We start from the raw sequence: 23,623 nt of genomic DNA on the forward strand, positions 1-23,623 counted from the left end.
GTGTAGGACATGTTTTAATACATTGTAGGAAATATAATAGAGAAAGGGAAATACTGGAAAGTAAGTTAGCGAAAGAGAATATTAGGTTAGCAGTGGAAGATATATTAGGAATGCACTCAGAACACATAGGTTATAAAGCAATATGCACATATTTAAAAAATACTGGGTTAAATAAAAGAATATAGAGTAGGGATCCACCTCGATCCACACTCCATTACAGTAGGTGGCGGTAATGCACACCACAAGGTTGCTTGCCAACCGCCATAAAAACAAAAGAAGAAGAAGAGGAAGACGGCAAAATAGTGTTAGTGGAGTTACAAGCGAGTAGAGGCGTTCTTGTGCTGCTGAAAGCTTTTCCAGTCGCCTTCAAATTAACACACTCGCGTTCGTCATTTTCACTAACCACCTTGTTAAAAATGTTATAAAAGCAAAACCAGAGATGCTCGACTATTCTAACTCATCACCAGAGGTGGGTAGTAACGCGCTACATTTACTCCGTTACATCTACTTGAGTAACTTTTGGGATAAATTGTACTTCTAAGAGTAGTTTTAATGCAACATACTTTTACTTTTACTTGAGTATATTTATAGAGAAGAAACGCTACTTTTACTCCGCTACTTTTATCTACATTCAGCTCGCTACTCGCTACTATTTTTTATCGATCTGTTAATGCACGCTTTGTTTGTTTTGGTCTGTCAGACAGACCTTCATAGTGCCTGCGTTTCAACAAATAGAGTCACTGGTGACGTTCACTCCGTTCCACCAATCAGATGCAGTCACTGGTGACGTTGGACCAATCAAACAGAGCCAGGCGGTCACATGACCTGACTTAAACAAGTTGAAAAACTTATTGGGGGTGTTACCATTTAGTGGTCAATTGTACGGAATATGTACTGTACTGTGCAATCTACTAATACAAGTTCCAATCAATCAATCAAAAGTGTGAAGGAAAAAAGACCCTTTTATTTCAACCGTACATCCCAGCGCCCCCCGCGACCCCAAAGGGAATAAGCGGTAGAAATGGATGGATGGATGGATGGATCCCGTCAAAAGCCTAAAGACTGACTGCACAGTTCCTGTCTTCACAATAAAAGTGCCGCTCCATCGCGCCTGCGCTTTCAAAATAAGAGTCTCCGAAAGCCAGCGCAAACAAGCTAGCAAGCTACGGAGTTTGCCGCCAATGTATTTCTTGTAAAGTATATAAAAACGAATATGGAAGCTGGACAAATAAGATGCCAAAAATCAACCACTTTCATGTGGTATTAGACAGAAAGGAGGAACTTTTTTCTCCTCCATTTGAAAACGTGGACGCTATCAGCACTACTGTCTGATTCCAATCAATGCAAGTCATCAGAATCAGGTAATACACCAACTTATATTCTTGTCTTCATGAAAGAAAGGAATCTATATGTGTTAAACATGCATGTATATTCATTAAAACACATTTAACATGTAAACAAAAACGGCAAAATAAATAAATATAAATTATATACTATATATATATATATATATATATATATGTGTGTGTATATATATATATATATATATATATATATATATAAATGTGTGTGTGTGTGTGTATATATATATATATATATATATATATATATATATATATATATATATATATATATATGATATGTGTGTGTATGTTACTCATCAGTTACTCAGTACTTGAGTAGTTTTTTCACAACATACTTTTTACTTTTACTCAAGTAAATATTTGGGTGACTACTCCTTACTTTTACTTGAGTATTAAATCTCTAAAGTAACAGTACTCTTACTTGAGTACAATTTCTGGCTACTCTACCCACCTCTGCTCATCACAAACTCGCGTGGTCAGATAGTAAATGCGGTTCACGCCAATTAAGTGTGTACTTCCGCATGTACCTCAGTGGAATGTAGGAAAATGTACTCTTTTTTTATGTAAATTGTCATAGAAGTGGCCGATGGAAAACTACAAATCCCAAATTTGTTAACAAAAACAAAGCGTTGCGTTTGTGTTAGTAATCGTGGTGTGACTACATTACCCAGAAGGCTCAGGGAGGAAGACGGCAAAATAGTGTTAGTGGAGTTACAAGCGAGTAGAGGAGTTCATGTGCTGCTGCCTTCAAATTAAAAACAGCGTTCACACGTCATTTTCACTAACCACCGTGTTACAAATGTTATAAAAGCAAAACCAGAGATGCCCGACTATTCTAACTCATAACAAACTCGCGTGGTCAGACAGTAAATGCGGTTCACGCCGAGGAACTGTACGTCAGTGGAATGTTGGGAAATGTAGTCTTTATTATGTAAATGGTCATAGAAGTGGCTTATGGGAAACTACAAATCCCACAATGCATTTCACACTGCGTCCGGGTACTCGTTTTCCCACGACGAACCGTGTTAAAAAAGGTTTAAAAAAAAAACCATGATACTGTTATTTGTGCTATTGTTTTAAATAATCGTTCTAATACTATTGACCTTTTACACGGTGGTATCAGCTCATGGTTTTCATGAACCCCATTAACGGTTCTAATGGGGCTAACTCGCAATATTACAATCGATATTTTCTTGTTTCGAGTTCACCGTGGAGAGCCTAATGCTTCTGCCGCGCATGCGCGGTTGTAAGTGTTGTCAGTCTCTATGGCGACGGCACTGTTAATTCTGTCCATGTTGCAGACAGCCAGAGATTATGTGCACAGGTGTCTCTCCTCAGCCTGGCAGGCTCAGTGTGTAAGTGTCACACTTGATGGTGGAAAACTACGCCTTTGCATGTTTCCATTGCGCCTCCACAAGGATACGAAGAGGACTTAGCGGTGAGTTTACAAACATTGAATTGAATGTGTTTTTATTCTGCGTAATACCATCCTGTGACCCACAGTTGAACTTTTAATGATGGTTCATCTTGTTACTTTTAAATGAAATCATCTACATTACAGTCTATATGTTAACACATGTATTGAAACGGTCTGTGTCACAGTAAAAGTAGATACGTAAAATAAATAAAGCTATATACAGTATATATATGTACAGTATATATAGATATAAATATATATTTATATCAAAATTTTTCTGTACATACATATATATATATAAATATACACACATATGCATATCTATACTGCAATAAGACACAACAGATAGGGGAAAATGTGAAATGTTATTTCCCAAAAAGAAGAGAAAACATGATCAAAAAAATAAAACCATGTATTAAATTGACTTTAAATCATTTGATTAACATGTTATCTATTTTATTATATTATTATTGTTTCTATACAGTTAAATGTAGCATTATACTAAATAATTTATTTCATTTAATACATTGGTGCTAATACAAAAACATTTACTACGTGATAAAAATGCTTTAAAAATGTTTGTCATTAAAACATTGTTATAATCAAACTACGACTTTAAATTCTAAATTTAAATTTTGTGATTAACAAGTTGAGCAACTTAGTTTATTTCTTATGTATTTAATGTACTTCCTTGATATCATAGGTTTGTATTTTTTGTCATTTTAATTGTATATTATTATATTCAATATATTGATTTAATAAAATAAAATAAAACCTTTTTAAAATGATATAGCTGAATAAAACTATGGAAAGTAATGTAGTTTGTTTAATGAACTTTATCGATACTATTTGAATAATTTTTTGTCTTTTTAAACTGTAATTTATTCATTTAATCTATTTAATTTAATACATTAAACATTTTACAAAATGATCAAGCTGAATAACATGATGTTAAGTAATGTAGTTTGTTTGAAAAATATTTATTTTACTTATCGATAATATATGGATACTTTTTTGTCCTTTAAAACAGTACTTTATTAATTTAATCAATTTAATTTAATACATTAAATATTTTACAAAATGATCTAGCTGCATAACATGATGTTAAGTAATCTAGTTTGTTTGAAATATGTTTAATGTATTTTATTGATAATATTTTGATATATATATATTTTTTAAACTGAACATCAAACATTTTACAAAATGATCCAGCTGAATGAAATGTAAAGTAACCTATTTTTTTAAATATATTTGATGTACTTTATTCATATTTTGATATATATGTTTTGCCTTTTTAAACTGTACTTTATTCAATTAATTTAATTATTACATTAAAAACATTTGACGAAATGATCTAGCTGAATAATATTATGTCACGTAATCGAGTTTGTTTAATGTACTTTATTGATAATATTTTAGTTTTGTATGTTTAAACTGTACTTTATTAAATTGATTTATTTCATACATATACAAAAACTCACAAAATGATCCAGCTTAATAAAATTGTGTTAAGTAATCTAGTTTAATGTTCTTTATTGATTATATTTTGATTTGATTAATTTGTCTTTTAAACTGTACTTTATTTATTTTACGTATTCAAACAAAATGATCTCGCTGAATAAAAATATGTTGAGTAATCTAGTTTATTTAAAATATTTTTACTGCATTCTATTGATAATGAGTATGTTCAATTATTATATTAAACAAATTGATTTAATTTAGTACAATAAAATAAAACGTTTTACAAAATGATCTGGCTGATTTGAATTATGTTAAGTAATTTAGTTTGTTCAATGTACTTCATTGATCATATTTTTATATAATTTTTTTGTCTTTTTAAACTGTATTTTATTAAATTAGTTTATTTAATATATTAAATACATTTTAAAAAATTGTCTAGCTGAATAAAATTATGGTAAGTTATCTAGTTTGTTTAAAATATATTTAATGAACTTTAAAAACATATTTATGATATTAATATTTTTTAATGTGTTATTATATTACAAAAATTAATATAATTTAATACATTAAAATAACACTTTTTACAAAAGGATCTGGCTTTTTTAAGTTATGTTAAGTCATTTAGTTTGTTTAATGTACTTCATATATTTAGATTTTATTTATTCTTTTCTGTCTTTTTAAACTGTAATTTATTCAATTAATGTATTTTATTTAATACATTAAACACTTTACAAAATGATCGAGCTGAATAAAATTATGATAAGTTATCTAGTTTGTTTAAAAATGTTATGAACTTTGACAACATCCATCCATCCATTTTCTACCGCTTGTCCCTTTTGGGGTCGCGGGGGGTGCTGGAGCTCAGCTGCATTCGGGCGGAAGGCATATTTATGATATTAGTATTTTTATTGTATTGCATTAAATTAATTGATCTTAGTTAATACATTAAAATAAAACCTTTTACAGATGGATCTGGTTCATTAAATTATGTTAAGTCATTTAGTTTTTTAAATGTACTTTATTGACTATATTTTGATTTTTTTTATTCTTTTCTGTATTTTAAACTGTAATTTATTCAATTAATGTATTTTATTCCATACATTAAACATTTACAAAATGATGTAGCTGAATAAAATTATAAGTTATCTAGTTTAAAAAATATATACGTATATTTAATGTACTTTATTGATAACATATTTATGATATTAGTATTTTATTAAATTAATTGATCTAATTAAATACATAAAATACAACATTTTACAAAGTGATCTAGCTGATTTGAATTATGTTAAGTAATTTAGTTTGTTTAAAATACTGTTATTTTACTTTATTGATAATAAATTGATGGTATTAGTATTCTTTTGGAATGTGCTATTATATTAATTCATCAAATGTAATACATTAAAATACAACTTATTACAAAGTGTTCAAGCTGATGTAAATTATGTTTTGTTTAAAATATATTTATGTTACTTTATTGATAACATTTATGATATCAGTATTTTATCAAATTAATTGATTTAATTAAATACATAAAATAAAACATTTTACAAAGTGATTTAAATTATTTTAAGTAATCTAGTTTGTTTAAAGTACATTTATTTTACTTTATTGATATAGTATTATTTTGGAATATATTAATTATTATTTATTAATTATTAATTAATCAAATTGAATACATTATTACAAAGTGTTCTAGCTGATTTAAATTATGTTAAGTAGTCCAGTGTGTTTATTGTACTCCACGATATATTGAAATTATTATGTGTCTTTTTCAAATGTATTCTTATATTTACTAACGTATTTAATTTGTATTGAACACATTGCTGGTAAAATAAAAAATTTCACCAATTTGATCTTGCTAATGCAAAAAGAAGAAAAGAGCCCAGTACGAAGTACAGTGAGGGTGTGACATGTCCTGCTAGATGACGAGTGACGTGGTTCACACCAAGACCCAGGAGGAGTACGAGGAGGACTTTGAGAAGGATCTGGACTGGCTGATCAGCGAGGAGAGTCGGAGTGAGGAGCAGGTAAGAGACTTTCACTCTACACTGCTGTGAAATATTCATGCGACACATGTTGCTAAGCATTGTGGGAAACACACATACAACACTGCCTATAGCCACAGTTTGACACTGGAACAGATGGTTTCTAGTATGTTATGGAAGCACATATTTCACCAATCAGGGTCTGGACCATGAGGACTTTGAGGCGGACATGGACAAGGAGCTGGCAGAGGAGGAGGAGAAGGAGAAGAAGAAACCAGGAGAAGAGGAGGAGTATGAAGACAGGTGGCCCTCACCTATGGAACCACTGGACTATGACTCGGACAGAGACAGTCCTGCTAAATCCTCACCTTTGGGTGTGGAGGCTCAGACCGAGGAGGAGAAGAAGTACATCCAGGAGAAGATCCAGCGAGCCAATCGGGAGCTGAAGGACCAGAAGGCTCCGGACTTGAGTCGGAGGCGGCGGCTGCAGTTCAAGGAGACGCTGGTGACCTTGGAGGTGCCTCCGTCGCAGTTTGTGACCGGACGTGAGATGGAGGTGTCAGGGAAGCTCTCGGAGCTCAGACTGGAGGAAGCGGCCAAGGAGGGACGTGTCCTGGTGGAGAAGGACGGCAGGTTTGATCTGGTCAGCCTCACAGAGGTGGAACATCAAGTCCTCTTCCCGCCTATCGTGCACAACGGCGGCAGATCCTCACCTCAATCCCCCGCCGGCTCTTCTTCTCCCTTCCGCAAAGTCGACAACACGCCGCGGGCCCCCAGACCCCCCAAGGGCCGGCCCAGCTCCGCCGGCCACGGCCAGAGAGGCGGCCCCGCCAGAGGCGGCGGACGCCGGGTGCAGTCGGCCAGCGGGACGCCCTGCCAGGCCACCTTCAAGCTGTCTGCCCAGCAGAAGGAGCTGCTGCTCAAAGTCCAGGAGAGGAAGGAGAGGCTGGCCAGAGAGGTGAGAAGAACTTTATCATCACACTCACACCATTCCACTTCTACAAGCTTGACATTTTTTACTGTCCAAACATTGTCACATCACCAGGAATTTCAAATTTTTTGGTATATGTTTTCCCATATCAAATGATAGGACCATTTTTCCTATCAGATGTAAACATTCCACCATGCAACATTAATTTAGCAGGTATAGATTTTGGTACGCCCTGCACGCATGTTAGCAATTTTAGCTAAACCTCGGTCATGTTCAGAGGTGGGTAGAGTAGCCAGAAATTGTACTCAAGTAAGAGTACTGTTACTTTAGAGATTTATTACTCAAGTAAAAGTAAGGAGTAGTCACCCAAATATTTACTTGAGTAAAAGTAAAAAGTATGTTGTGAAAAAACTACTCAAGTACTGAGTAACTGATGAGTAACATACACACTCATATATATATATATATATATATATATATATATATATATATATATATATATATATATATATATATATATACATACATATACATTGATATATACAGTATATCATTTATATGTATTTATTTTGCTGTTTTTGTTTACATGTTAAAGGTGTTTTAATGAATATACATGCATGTTTAACATATAGATTCCTTTCTTTAATGAAGACTAGAATATAAGTTGGTGTATTACCTGATTCTGATGACTTGCATTGATTGTAATCAGACAGTAGTGACGAGAATGGAGGAGAAGAAAAGTTCCTCCTTTCTGTCTAATACCACATGAAAGTGGTGGGTTTTTGGCATCCTATTTGTCCAGCTTCCATATTCGTTTTTATACACTTTACAAGAAATATATTGGCGTCAAACTCCGTAGCTTGCTAGCTTGTTTGCGCTGGCTTTCGGAGACTCTTGTTTTGAAAGCGCAGGCGCGATGGAGCGGCACTTTTATTGTGAAGACAGGAACGTCCTCATGTGCGGTCAGTCTTGAGGCTTTTGATGGGATGTATGGTTGAAATTAAAAAAAGTATATTTTTTCCTTCACACTTTTGATTGATTGATTGGAACTTTTATTATTAGATTGCACAGTAAAGTACACATTCCGTACAATTGACCACTAAATGGTAACACCCCAATAAGTTTTTCAACTTGTTTAAGTCAGGTCATGTGACCGCCTGGCTCTGTTTGATTGGTCCAACGTCACCAGTGACTGCATCTGATTGGTGGAACGAAGTGAAACGTCACCAGTAAGGCAGGCACTTTGAAGGTCTGTCTGACAGACCAAAACAAACAAAGCGTGCATTAACAGATCGATAAAAATTAGTAGCGAGTAGCGAGCTGAATGTAGATAAAAGTAGCGGAGTAAAAGTAGCGTTCCTTCTCTATAAATATACTTAAGTAAAAGTAAAAGTATGTTGCATTAAAACTACTCTTAGAAGTACAATTTATCCCAAAAGTTACTCAAGTAGATGTAACGGAGTAAATGTAGCGCGTTACTACCCACCTCTGGTCATGTTTTAGTGCTTGACAAATGCTAGCTATTAACATTCTTATCTAATTCTGCGGCTATACACCTCAGACTCAAAATTTCCTGACTGACACGTTTTGACTGTTAGCATGCTAACATTAGCGCACATGCTAGCATTTTATCTAATTTTACATTTCTTTTTCCAACTTTTAATCTGAGAAGACACGTATTCAAAACGTTTATGAATAATGTCAGGCAAGAAGGTTCCTACAGTGAAGGCCATTTGAGATGAAGGGTTTTTAATGAACTATTTAGGCCGAGCAGAAGAAGATGGAGGAAGAGGAGCAGAAGAGGCGGGAGAACGAGCTGGCTTTCAAGTCCTGGCTCCTGAGGAAGCGAGAGCAGCTCCAACAGGAGAGGAGAATCCACAGAGCCCAGGAGATGGAGAGGATGACATCTAAGGTATGACCACACTAAACCTGCACACCCAGCATCATTATTATTTGCTGCCTGCTCTGCGCTCCGGGGAAGTTTTGCACATGAAAAGTCTTGTCCATCTTAAAAATTCATTAGCGTTAAGAACATCTGTGAACTGTCAATAGCGCTTATTTTCCATTGGTGAAAGAGACGACGAGAGATTATCATCACGCTTCAACATCTCTAACATCTCTTTGAAGATATGTTCCTAACCCTGGATAAATACATATATAAATACATGTCAATGCTTGCATACTACATTACCCAGAAGGCTTAGCGCCGTAGACAGATATTATATTGGCCCAAACAGCAGATTGTATAACACTTTATAGTGGCCCACACAGCAGATTGTCTGACACTTTATATTGGCCCAAACAGTAGATTGTATAACACTTTATAGTGTACCAAACAGCAGATTGTCTGACACTTTATATTGGCCCAAACAGCAGATTGTATAACATTTTATAGTGGCCCACACAGCAGATTGTATAACACTTTATAGTGACCCAAACAGCAGATTGTATAACACTTTATATTGGCCCAAACAGTAGATTGTATAACACTTTATAGTGGCTCAAACAGCAGATTGTCTGACACTTTATATTGGCCCAAACAGTAGATTGTATAACACTTTATAGTGGCGCAAACAGCAGATTGTATAACACTTTATAGTGGCCCAAACAGCAGATTGTATAACATTTTATAGTGGGCCCACACAGCAGATTGTATAACAATTTATAGTGGCCCAAACAGCAGAATGTATGACACTTTATTTTGGCTTAATCGGCAGATTGTCTGACACTTTATATTGACCCAAACAGCAGATTGTATGACACTATATAGTGGCCCAAACAGCAGATTGTATGGCACTTTATGTTGGCCCACACAGCAGATTGTATGACCCTATATAGTGGCCCAAACAGCAGAATGTATGACACTTTATGTTGGCCCACACAGCAGATTGTCTGACACTTTATATTGGCCCAAACAGCCGATAACAGTTTATACTGACCCAGACAGCAGATTGTATAACACCTTATATTGGCCCAAACAGCTGATTGTATGACACTTTATTGTGGCCCACACAGCAGATTGTATGACACTTTATATTGACCCAAACTGCAGATTGTATGACACTGTATAGTGGCCCAAACAGCAGATTGGGCCACTATACAGTGTCAGACAATCTGCTGTTTGTCTGACACTTTATAGTGGCCCACACAGCAGATTGTATGACATATTATATTGGCCCAAACAGCAGAATGTATGACACTTTATATTGGCCCAAACAGCAGATTGTATGACACTTTATCATGGCCCACACAGCAGATAGTCTGACACTTTATATTGGCCCAAACAGCCGATTGTATAACAGTTTATATTGACCCAAACAGCAGATTGTATAACACCTTATATTGGCCCAAACAGCTGATTGTATGACACTTTATTGTGGCTCACAGCAGATTGTATGACACTTTATATTGACCCACACAGCAGATTGTATGACACTTTATAGTGGCCTGCCTGTGTGTGGTTGCTGCAGAGGGAGTCCAGTGAGCCAGAGGAGGCGTTCAAGGTGTGGCTGCAGAGGAAAGAGGAGCAGCAGCAGAGAGAGAAGCAGCTGCTACAGTTCAGGAGGTTGGAGGAGGACAGCAGCTACCTTCTACGCACTCGTGAGGAGTGTGAACGTGCCTTCAAACTGTGAGCCCACCTCCATTCATCCATGACACACGTCTCACACTCAAGGCACGGGGGCCAGATATGCACCTATACTACAAACCCCGTTTCCATATGAGTTGGGAAATTGTGTTAGATGTAAATATAAACGGAATACAATGATTTGCAAATCATTTTCAACCCATATTCAGTTGAATATGCTACAAAGACAACATATTTGATGTTCAAATTGATAAAAAAATTTTTTTTTGCAAATAATCATTAACTTTAGAATTTGATGCCAGCAACACGTGACAAAAAAGTTGGGAAGGGTGGCAATAAATACTGATAAAGTTGAGGAATGCTCATCAAACACTTATTTGGAACATCCCACAGGTGAACAGGCAAATTGGGAACAGGTGGGTGCCATGATTGGGTATAAAAGTAGATTCCATGAAATGCTCAGTCATTCACAAACAAGGATGGGGCGAGGGTCACCACTTAGTCCACAAATGCGTGAGCAAATTGTTGAACAGTTTAAGAAAAACCTTTCTCAACCAGCTATTGCAAGGAATTTAGGGATTTCACCATCTCCGCTCCATAATATCATCAAAGGGTTCAGAGAATCTGGAGAAATCACTGCACGTAAGCAGCTAAGCCCGTGACCTTCGATCTCTCAGGCTGTACTGCATCAACAAGCGACATCAGTGTGTAAAGGATATCACCACATGGGCTCAGGAACACTTCAGAAACCCACTGTCAGTAACTACAGTCGGTCGCTACATCTGTAAGTGCAAGTTAAAACTCTCCTATGCAAGGCGAAAACTGTTTATCAACAACACCCAGAAACGCCGTCGGCTTTGCTGGGCCTGAGCTCATCTAAGATGGACTGGTACAAAGTGGAAAAGTGTTCTGTGGTCTGACGAGTCCACATTTCAAATTGTTTTTGGAAACTGTGGACGTCGTGTTCTCCGGACCAAAGAGGAAAAGGACCATCCGGATTGTAATAGGCGCAAAGTGTAAAAGGCAGCATCTGTGATGGTATGGGGGTGTATTAGTGCCCAAGACATGTGTAACTTACACATCTATGAAGGCACCATTAATGCTGAAAGGTACATACAGGTTTTGGAGCAACATATGTTGCCATCCAAGCAACGTTACCATGGACGCCCCTGCTTATTTCAGCAAGACAATGCCAAGCCACGTGTTACATCAACGTGGCTTCATAGTGAAAAAGTGCGGGTACTAGACTGGCCTGCCTGTAGTCCAGACCTGTCTCCCATTGAAAATGTGTGGCGCATTATGAAGCCTAAAATAGCACAACGGAGACCCCCGGACTGTTGAACAACTTAAGCTGTACATCAAGCAAGAATGGGAAATAATTCCACCTGAGAAGATTCAAAATGTGTTTCTTCAGTTCCCAAACGTTTATTGAGTGTTGTTAAAAGGAAAGGCCATGTAACACAGTGGTGAACATGCCCTTTCCCAACTACTTTGGCACGTGTTGCAGCCATGAAATTCTAAGTTAATGATTTGCAAAAAAAAAAAAAAAAGTTTATCAGTTTGAACATCAAATATGTTGTCTTTGTAGTGCATTCAATTGAATATGGGTTGAAAAGGATTTGCAAATCATATTCCATTTATATTCACATCTAACACAATTTCCCAACTCATATGGAAACAGGGTTTGTAAATAATACTAAATAATACATGCACCTATACTCAATATAACTTGCAGATATACTAAATAATACCAGCACCTTACTAATACTTGCACCGTACTAAATAACACTTGTTGCACCTACTGTACGTGCACTTGAAGGTGGCTGACCCGGAAGCGAGCGGAGAAGCGTGCTGAGCAGCAGGCTGCTCGGGAGCGTTCCCGCAGGTTTGTGGTGGAGGAGAAGCGGGCCAGACGCATGAGGGACCTGCTGTGTACGGCCGGGGACACCAGGACCTTTAGGTTCACCGATCAACTCACCTGTCGCTTCTGAGTATGGTAAACTTGAAATTCACTCGCAGATTTATTACACTCCCTTTTTGTGATTTGTGTTTCTTTTTTTTAAATATGTCTGCAGGATTACACAACATTTCTGCAACCAGACCCATAAACTGTCACCAAAACCTGCAGGGATGATTGTTGAGTGGGTCCAATCCTCACACAGAACTGTATATGTACTCACCACCTCTCAGCTATGATGATGCAAGACTCACTATCCGTCCTGAGAGTCACCGCTACCACCCGCCTTTCGTCTGCTGTGGCGTGGTCTCCGTCTCCCCTCCCTCTCTCCGCCCGACAGGGTCATACTGGTGATGGTACAGGTGTAATCTCCTTCCACAACTGCACGATCCATACTGCTGTCCTGTTGAAATCCCAGTAACAATTTACAATCTTACATTATATTGTTACACTTCTTATGATACAGTACTTTAAATCTAACTACTGCCACCTTGTGGAGCTCATAAACATGACAGGAGGATGGTATAGGGCTGGGCGATACGGCTGAAAACTGTATCACGATATAAGTGTTTAATATCGATAATTCATGATTTTTTTTTTTGACTTATCAAAAATAGGGAAATGTGAACATTTTTATTTGTAATGTAACTTGTACTAATTATAATCCCTCAGCTATAGAGGCAGAAATGAAATGTCAACACAAGCATGGAAAACACTCCAACAATGTAAACAAAATAGTCAAATCACATTGAACATTTAACAATAAGATCCTAAAATAAGGAATATGTAAGAAATGCTTGATCAAGTGTAAGAAAATAGTGAGAAAATGTAAACAGAGAAACCTGAAGAACTATTTTCTGCAGGTTTACAGCCAGGAAGTTACAGCTGTGCTCTAAAGGGTGAGCACAGCTAAGGTGGTGCGGTATTAGCGGTCTTGCCTTGCATCATGTACAGACCACATTGGTCTGACTATGGTCCCTTTGAAAAAAATCCTAAAAAGTGCCATACTGTCCATGTGACTTTTCCTTATATCCACAATTTCTTCATTTTGACTTTCTCTTCTCACTCCATGCAAAGAATCAACCAAACGTGATGGTTGATACTGTCACCTGATTGGCTGCTAGGGTGTCACTCCCACTGATCAGTGATCACTTCCTGCGTTGCTAGGTTACCAGAGAGCGAGTGTTTTTGTTCATGCAACCAACATTGCTTCATACTTCAGCTTTCTTCCCACCAAGAAGAAGAAAAAACATACATTTTATTGAACACATTAATATAGATTACACGTCTATTGTGATATATAGTGATATCGTTTTATCGCCCAGCCCAAGGATAATAGGTGGTCTTTTTTGCACTAATTAGACTGTTTATGTGGTCAACTGAATACATGCGTTGATTTACTTTATGATCAAATCACAATAACTTTCATCACTTTGAGTGATATTGAAAAAAAGGATATTATAGATGACAGAGTGACATAGCTCGAAATAGGAATACACTCAACTTCACCTGGTAGTTTCATTTGGAGAAATAGCACTGGTTTTGTTTTCATTTGCATGTCAAAGAGTATGAGTTTTCTACTCGTTCAAGCACGTTCACCACAGTGACCTCTCAGCATTCATACTGTATGTTTGTACATTGTTGTTTTTTTTAACTGTATTCACTTGGTTGTGGAGGTCGATGCACTTTAAGTTGGGCAAAGCATAGAGATGGTATTCACTGTATGAAAATATATTCTACTTTTTATTCATAAAGATTGGGCTCTACTTGCTAGCTTAGCTGACCGATAACTGATTCTATATTTGAAAAAGTCCAGCCGATTTTAATTTTTGATCCCATACCAAGTAACAGTCAGGCTGGTATCGGCTAAACTGATCTGATATCAATACTTTGTGCAAATATACCCAGTGGTGTGCAGCAAGGCCTTCTCTGCTGGCCTAACATAACCAGCAATCATGATCATAATTTAAGATAAAAGTAATTTTTCATTTCCATCCATCCATCCATCTTCTTCCGCTTATCCGAGGTCGGGTCGCGGGGGCAGCAGCCTAAGCAGGGAACCCCAGACTTCCCTCTCCCCAGCCACTTCGTCCAGCTCTTCCCGGGGGATCCCGAGGCGTTCCCAGGCCAGCCGGGAGACGTAGTCTTCCCAACGTGTCCTGGGTCTTCCCCGTGGCCTCCTACCGGTCGGACGTGCCCTAAACACCTCTCTAGGGAGGCGTTTGGGTGCCTGAACCACCTCATCTGGCTCCTCTCAATGTGGAGGAGCAGCGGCTTTACTTTGAGCTCCTCCCGGATGACAGAACTTCTCACCCTATCTCTAAGGGAGAGCCCCGCCACCCGGCGGAGGAAACTCATTTCGGTCGCTTCTACCCGTGATCTTGTCTTTTCGGTCACGACCCAAAGCTCATGACCATAGGTGAGGATGGGAACGTAGATCGACCGGTAAATTGAGAGCTTTGCCTTCCGGCTCAGCTCCTTCTTCACCACAACGGATCGATACAGCGTCCGCATTACTGAAGACGCCGCACCGATCCGCCTGTCGATCTCACCATCCACTCTTCCCTCACTCGTGAACAAGACCCTGAGGTACTTGAACTCCTCCACATAGGGCAGGGTCTCCTCCCCAACCCGGAGATGGCACTCCACCCTTTTCCGGGCGAGAACCGTGGACTCGGCCTTGGAGGTGCTGATTCTCATCCTTAAATATCTAAAAGTATTCATATTCTCTTCATGTCATATTATGTTGTTTTTAGGTCATGGAGTTTTTATCCAATCAGAATTTAGCTAGTTTATGTTGCCATGCAGTTTGAAATCTGCCAGAGGCCTTCAGATTCAGCAATGCTGGCGTCCGTGCACTGTAAGACAGTTGCGATAGCCAATCAGATCCCGAGTTGTTGTCAGTAAGGCCTTCTAGCTGTCCTAAGGCAGATAAATATTGATGTTATGAGCTAGGTAAAATAAGAACTACATTACCCAGCATGCCACAGTAGTGAAGAGCATGCAGGGTAGGCAGACATGCCGGCAGCTTGATGTTATCGATGAGCACGCTGTGGAGTAAACTTTAGGAACTCTGCCAACACGCCTCATATGTATCTTTTATGATTAGACAAGACAAAACATATATTTGCAAGGCCATTTTCAAGAAGGATATTTAAAGAGAAACTACATCTTGTGTGACCGTGTCGGCCAACCCCGGAAGCCAGCTCAGCTGTCGATGAAATGTGAGTTCAGATATTTTATTTCTTTATTTTTTCACGTTTAATATGTTTTTTTTACATTTTAATTGCTAAAAAGAGACCTACTCAGTGGCCTAGTGGTTAGAGTGTCCGCCCTGAGATCGGTAGGTCATGAGTTCAAACCCCGGCCGAGTCATACCAAAGACTATAAAAATGAGAGCCAATACCTCCCTGCTTGGCACTCAGCATCAAGGGTGGGAATTGGGGGTTAAATCACCAAAAATGATTCCCGGGCGCGGCCACCGCTGCTGCTCACTGCTTCCCTCACCTCTCAGGGGGTTAACAAGGGGACGGGTCAAATGCAGAGGACAAATTTCACCACACCTAGCGTGTGTGTGACAATCATTGGTATTTTAACTTAACTTTAATTTTGACAGTACCATATAAGATATGTTTTAATTGCTGATGCGGGTTTATTGATTTGTAAATGCGCCAGAAAATAACCAGTTTAGTACAATGCCCAGTAGGGCGTAAATGTGTTTCTGTATAGTATTTCTCCAGCAATGATCATGTGGTGACATCAATGATGGTATTTTGAGAGGTAATTAATTAAGTGAAGTGAAGTGAATTACATTTATATAGCGCTTTTTCTCAAGTGACTTACATTGTGAAAGCCAATATCTAAGTTACATATAAACCAGTGTGGGTGGCACTGGGAGCAGGTGGGTAAAGTGTCTTGCCCAAGGACACAACGGCAGTGACTAGGATTGCAGAAGCAGGGATCGAACCTGCAACCCTCAAGTTGCTGGCACGGCCGCTCTACCAACCGAGCTATACCGCCCTGAAGTCAGACATCACCGAAGGCCTAGGTGGGAAACGCACGGCCCGCCACTGAATATACCTAATGTGTCTGGTAAAACGTAACAAGTGGTGTATTTCAAGTGTTGCTGCTCTTGGGGAATCATATTTAAATTATAGAAAATCGTAGGGCGAAAGAAATGATGGCGCATATATCATATTATATTCAACTCTTTATGTAGTGTCTCCAACCAGCCTAGAATACAAGTTGCAGTTTTATAATACTGATTGACTCATTTTAATTGCCAGCAATATTCTTAAATAAACAAATGACATTATGACAGAATGAATGAGCACAGCACCATGTCACGTACTTACCTCGGCGGAAGAAAAAGTAGTTCCCACCAATTGCTTCTCATTGATACATCTCAATTACAGTGTTGACGTTAACGCTCTTTTTGTGTCTTTTTTACGCATTGAAATCAGAAAGGACACGAATTACCAATTTTCGCTTTCCACCGGCGTTTTGTTTACAGTATTTTCCGGATTATAAGGTTGAGCTCACCCACCTTAGTGCTTTTGAAGCATTGAAAGGTTGGGATAATGGTTTTAAATCGAAGGTGTCATGACAAGCTGTCATTCTACATGATTATAACCAATGTAAATGACCAAATTGATTATGAACATCCCCTGTTAATGTGACTGAAGGGCATTCCTACTTAACAGCCATACAGGTCACACTAAGGGTGGCCATATAAACATCACCAACACAGTCATAAATATGTGCCATATTGTGAAACCACCCTAAACAACAATGACAAACACATTTTGGGAGAATATTTGCACCGCAACACAACAGAACACATTCCCTGCAGTATTTTATTTCAATTTTATTTGGTAAAGAGTGTAATTATAAGTGTGACCAGTAGATGGCAGTCAAACATAAGAGATAAGTCTCACGTAAACAACACCAACAAATGTTCTATTGGCGCTCAAAAATCGTATCAAAATGTTTTAGTGCCATTTCTAATATAAAGTAGTGTAAAGTTCTTACTTATATCTGTCAGTAAACTCGCCATGAAAGTGCTAAAACATACCGGTGTAGTGAGTTTACATTATTCACCCAAGGAACTTTAGTTATTAGAGTTCCGGTCGGACGGTTTTTCACGGGACACATTTCCGGTGTGGTTGTTTTCGGACGAGGAGACGCTGCTCCGTTATTGATTGAAGTAAAGTCTGAATGTCATTAAAACAGTTAGCGCCATCTTTTGACACTTCTTCCACTCCCGTCCTTGCACGCTACACCGCTACAACAAAGATGACGGGGAGAAGACGCTGTCGAAGGTGAGCCACGGAAATAAGACCGCCCACAAAACGGCGCATCCTGAAGCGACTGTCAGAAAGCGTCTCGAAGATGATGTGTAAAACATCATCTATGCAACATTTTGACCAAAGAACCACCATTACATGTTATGTAGACAAGTATTTTTCAAACTTTTTTGAGCCAAGGCACAATACGGAGGCACACCACCAGCAGAAAAGGTTAAACAATGAAACTCCACCAGGTTGTCGTGCCTTATTTTGAGTTTGTTGTTGTTTCTTGTGTGTAGTGCTTTAGTTCCTGTCTTGCGCTGTTATTTTGGTGACCCTTCCTGTTTTGTTGGTGTTCTCCTGTAGCAGCTTCACGCCTTCCTTTGAGCGCTATTGCCCGCACCTGCTTTTTTTTCGCAAACAAGACTATTGAAGTTGTGCGTACGTTATCCTTCTTTGTGGGAACATTGTTGATTGTCATGTCATGTACGGATGTGCTTTGTGGACGCCGTCTTTGCTCCACACGCTGTAAGTTTTTGCTGTCGTCCAGCATTTCTGTTTTCCTTGACTTTGTAGCCAGTTCAGTTTTACTTTTGTTTTACATAGCCATCCCTATTCTTCAGTGCATTTTCCTAGCCGAACTTGCCTTTTGTTCATTTTTGGTTTAAGCGTTACATACATTTTTACCTGCACCCTGTCTCCCGCTGTGCTCTGCATATTGGGATCACGAAAAACCCTCCTCAACGACTTCTACAAAGCAATGAACTACATGCTGCCACCTACTGATATGGAGTATTACAAGATTACCCTGCCAAACTCTACACAGCACAGGCACTAGACAACGGCACATTATTATGATTATTGATTTGCAAGAAAAAAAATGTTTTTGGACCAATTAGGTGAAGTTGGATAATTTCCTACGGCACACCAGACAATATCTCAGGGCACACTTGTGTGCCGCAGCACATTGGTTGAAAATCACTGCTGTAGACCACAAGGAAGTCTTTTACATTTACAAAAAAAATGATAATAATATGACTCCTTTAATGCGCCCTATAATCCGGTGCACCTAATATATGAAAAAAGATTAAAAATAGACCATTCATGGGCAGTGCGCCTTATAATCAATCCGGTGCGCCCTATAGTCCGGAAAATACGGTATATTTGCCAGGTCAAATGATTAATTATTTATTATTGGTGGACTTCAAAGTAATGCACTTTACGGTACAGTTTCTATAATTTTTTTAACGATCACAAACACTGCATTTGTTTTCTTTGGTGTTATTTTTTAAATGAATTAACCTCTTAAGGCCAAAGCTGTTTGTTTACATGCTTTTTTTTAAATTGTATTTCTCTTTGCTATTTGGGCTTATTGGACCCTAATTAGAATAAAAATTAAGAATCATCTTTTGATATGATGTACTTAGTCCATAAGTACACAAACGTGTACTTCATGTTTAGTGACATGCTAATTCTTATTTTTACACTTTTTTTCCCCCAAATTCCATTGTATGTTGTACTCTTCTGACACCACCAGATGGCAGTATAAGTGTCCACATAAGCGGCCATAAGACCCCAATTCAGTAGTGTACACAATTTTGGAAATAGGAGCTGAAAGGTGTTGTCCACATATGTGGCCACTAAGCCTTTAGAGTTTTTTTTAAGTAAGGTTTATGACAACCTTTTTCCAAAACACAATATAGAATGTGAGATACAACAGGATAACGCATACATTTATCATTTGTTTTCAAAACGGTTACAAAAAAGTGGGACCCCACAAATTTACCGTGGGACCCCATTTTGAAGATTCCTAGCGCCAACACTGAATGACTTACTTTACTTTACACTGTGTTCCTGATATTTATATACATTATCTCAAATGATCAAAGTATCAAAAGTGTTGCTATATTTTGATATTAAAGCATGACCATTTAGTGGTCAATTGTACGGAATATGTACTGTACTGTGCAATCTACTAATAAAAGTCTCAATCAATTAGTGATGGGTCCGGCAACACCGATGCATCGGCGCATGTGTCGAGCTCATAGAGCAAAACCCTGTGTCGGTGCGCGTACCGCTTTTAGAAAGTCACGTGACCGATCATGAGCTGTTTTGGTCACGTGACCGATACGCAAACTGTGTCGCACTGACGCCTCCTCTGTGCCCTGTGAGCGGGTCTTTTCTACAGCCGGAGAAATAATAACTAAGAGAAATCGTCTAAAATGTAATACGTCAGAAAAACTTTTTTTTATATTTTTTTAATAAAAATGTGTAAAAAAATTTAATTAAAAAAATTCCCAGTCCACAATCATCCACAACACGTTCTCTTAGATTTCCATGTTATGATACATGTTCACATTATTTATTGACTGTATCTAAAAAAGATAAAAATATATTTTTATTTAAATGAAGATATGAAATAATCCTAAATGAAATACAATGACTTGGTTTATATTATTGTGTATACTAGGGCAGGGGTCACCAACGCGGTGCCCGCGGTCACCAGGTAGCCCGTAAGGACCAGATCAGTCGCCCGCTGGCCTGTTCTAAAAATAGCTCAAAGAGCAGCACTTACCAGTGAGCTGCCTCTATTTTTTTAATTGTATTTATTTACTAGCAAGCTGGTCTCGCTTTGCTCGACATTTTTAATTCTAAAAGAGACAAAACTCAAATAGAATTTGAAAATCCAAGAAAATATTTTAAAGACTTGGTCTTCACTTGGAATAAGCGGTAGAAAATGAATGGATGGATGGGTCTTCACTTGTTTAAATAAATTCATTTATTTTTTACTTTGCTTCTTATTACTTTTAGAAATACCATTTTAGAGAAAAAAATATAACCTTAAAAATGATTTTAGGATTTTTAAACAAATATACCTTTTTACCTTTTAAATTTCTTCCTCTTCTTTCCTGACAATTTAAGTCAATGTTCAAGTAATTTTTATTTTTTTTATTGTAAAGAATAATAAATATTTTAGCTTCTGGTTTTTCGACGAAGAATATTTGTGAAATATTTCTTCAAACTTACTATGATTAAAATTCAAAAAAAATATTCTGGCAAATCTAGAAAATCTGTAGAATCAAATTTAAATCTTATTTCAAAGTATTTTGAATTTCTTTTAACATTTTTGTTCTGGAAAATCTAGAAGAAATACTGATTTGTCCTTGTTAGAAATATAGCTTGGTCCAATTTGTTAAATATTCTAACAAAGTGCAGATTAGATTTTAACCAATTTAAAACATGTCATCAAAATTCTAAAATGTATCTTAATCAGGAAAAATTACCAATGATGTTCCATAAATTATTCTTTTCTTAAATTTTTTCAAAAAGATTCAAATTAGCTAGTTTTTCTCCTTTTTGTCAGTTGAATTTTGAATTTTAAAAAGTCGAAATTGAAGATAAACTATGTTTCAAAATTTTATTTTAATTTTTTTCATGTTTTCTCCTCTTTTAAACCGTTCAATTAAGTGTTTTTTTCGTCATTTATTCTCTACAAAAAACCTTCCGTAAAAGGAAAAAAAAAATGTACGACGGAATGACAGACAGAAATACCCAGTTTTTTATATATATAAATTTATTTAGGTATTCTTGTTTAAATCACACTTACGTGTAACTTACAAATGACAATATATTTATTTATTTAAGTGTGTATCAAACTGGTAGCCCTTCGCATTAATCAGTACCCAAGAAGTAGTTTTTGGTTTCAAAAAGGTTGGTGACCCCTGTACTAGGGCATCAAATCAGTGTCAGTTGAGTCGGTCCATAGGTTGCCTGTAGGGATTTTTAATGTCCAGCAGATGTCAGTATTTAGTGACACAGTATCGACACAGTATCAATACAGTTTTGCAATGTGTCGAAACGCTTCATGACGCCTCATCAACCCATCACTACAATCAATCAATCAATCAAGTACGCTCTGGTATCCGCGTTGTCGACGTTTCAGTATCGATCCGCACATCGCTGCCAGTTGGGTTCCATTTCCAAGTCTTTAGTTTGAATCATTGTGAAACTTTACTGAACACACACACATAAAGCTTGCCGATAACACTTTACACAAGATACTAAATCATTATTCTGAACCAAATGCATTCAACCAAATGCGCTAGCTCAATGCTAGTTTCATTAGCCATGCTAATGCTAATCGGCGGTTAGCATTAGCGATTTTATACGACGATTTGGAAATAAAATAGACAACTAAGACGCGCATCACACTTAAACACTTGTTATCGAATGAATTCTGACAGAATATATGGATAAAATACTTACAGGCGAACACTTTTAAGACTTATTTGTGGACAGGCCTGACGCAGCAAAAACAAGCCACTTCCTGACTACGGAAAGGCTCTTAGGACAAGCTGAACATGAACGCATACTTGTGTAAAAAAATAACAAGCTAATGCGATATTTGTCAGTGCAATGCATAAAACATTGTAAATAAACTATATGTGAGATTGAAAATAGGATTAATTTCAATTAAGCCGGATTTTGAGGAGTAGTTATTATCAGGGAAACAGTCACTAGTATTAGTTATACAATAATGTGTAGATAACAATAATTTAATTTACTCTATTGATGGGAATTATACTGAAACATTGGCAAAAGTTAATTTTTTGTCGTGTTTTCATTGTAGTTTTTATATATATATTTTAATTTTATAAACCTTTATCAATAAACTGCAACATTTACAAACAATGGAGAAATAATAATCAAAATAAGTACAAACACAGATGCATGTAATGTACAAAAACAGTATAAATCAGCACCAGTGGGTTGTAAACTCAATAAAGTAACTAAATAGAATGCAAAATATATAAAGTTAAAAGTACCAATGATTGTCACACACACTAGGTGTGGCGAAATTATTCCCTGCATTTGACCCATCACCCTTGATCACCCCCTGGGAGGTGAGGAGAGTAGTGAGCAGCAGCGGTGGCCGCGCCCGGGAATCCTTTTTGGTGATGTAACCCCCAATTCTAACCCTTGATGCTGAGTGCCAAGCAGAGAGGTAATAGCTCCCATTTTTACAGTCTTTGGTATGAACTGACAACCTACCGATCTCAGGGCGGACACTCTAACTAACCACTATGGTATTGGTCCATTATTTTGAAAAGTATCAAAATACATGTTGGTCTTTTATTTTGAAAAGTATCCAAATACATGTTGGTCCTCTGTTTTGAAAAGTATCAAAATACATGTTGGTATTGGTCCTTTATTTTGAAAAGTGTCAAAATAAATGTGGGTATTGGTCCTTTATTTTGAAAAGTGTCAAAATACATGTTGGTATTGGTACTTTATTTAGAAAATATCAAAATGCATGTTGGTATTGGTCCCTTATTTTGTAAAGTATCAAAGGTGGTAGGTAATGGATGTATAGACATATATTGGATCATGTTTAGCATGAAATATTGTCAATTATTATTTTATATATATATATATATATATATATATATATATATATACAACAAAGTGCAAAGCCATAGGCTCACACAAGTTCAGTAAATAATTTAAATTTGGAACTCAGCATCATCATTTTCACAGCTTTTTGGTTGCTAGAGGTAGAGAGTGTTTTAACGTAGAGTTCTAATTATTTTTTGTGTTTTCATCGTAAACACTCCATAAGGCTTTGGCAGT

General features: G+C 37.2%; 1 protein-coding gene across 2 annotated transcripts; it reads left to right on the plus strand.

Annotated features, from left to right (window-relative positions):
* The first annotated feature begins 325 nt into the window (after nt 1-325).
* ccdc181 (coiled-coil domain containing 181) lies at nt 326-12,966 on the plus strand. Of its 2 annotated transcripts, XM_072914602.1 has the most exons (8): nt 326-469; nt 2,666-2,802; nt 6,168-6,272; nt 6,430-7,188; nt 8,927-9,073; nt 10,632-10,789; nt 12,567-12,743; nt 12,823-12,966. In XM_072914602.1, the coding sequence occupies exons 3-7, from the start codon at nt 6,168-6,170 to the stop codon at nt 12,736-12,738; spliced, it is 1,341 nt and encodes a 446-aa protein (XP_072770703.1). In that variant the 5' UTR covers nt 326-469; nt 2,666-2,802; the 3' UTR covers nt 12,739-12,743; nt 12,823-12,966. The 2 variants fall into 2 exon arrangements, with proteins under 2 accessions (XP_072770703.1, XP_061832419.2); XM_061976435.2 differs by lacking the exon at nt 326-469 and having other exon boundaries at nt 2,170-2,802.
* The last annotated feature ends 10,657 nt before the right edge of the window (nt 12,967-23,623 follow it).

The sequence above is a fragment of the Nerophis lumbriciformis genome, linkage group LG14 (genome assembly GCF_033978685.3).
Source record: "Nerophis lumbriciformis linkage group LG14, RoL_Nlum_v2.1, whole genome shotgun sequence".
In the NCBI taxonomy this organism is placed as follows: domain Eukaryota; kingdom Metazoa; phylum Chordata; class Actinopteri; order Syngnathiformes; family Syngnathidae; genus Nerophis; species Nerophis lumbriciformis.

What these genes read in the sequence shown, in the direction of transcription:
- ccdc181 (XM_072914602.1), top strand. Translation starts at nt 6,168, where the DNA reads ATGACGAGTGACGTGGTTCACACCAAGACCCAGGAGGAGTACGAGGAG. An exon ending in AGAGTCGGAGTGAGGAGCAG is followed by an intron (nt 6,273 to 6,429) that starts GTAAGAGACTTT and finishes TTCACCAATCAG; the next exon opens with GGTCTGGACCATGAGGACTT. An exon ending in TGTGAACGTGCCTTCAAACT is followed by an intron (nt 10,790 to 12,566) that starts GTGAGCCCACCT and finishes GTGCACTTGAAG; the next exon opens with GTGGCTGACCCGGAAGCGAG.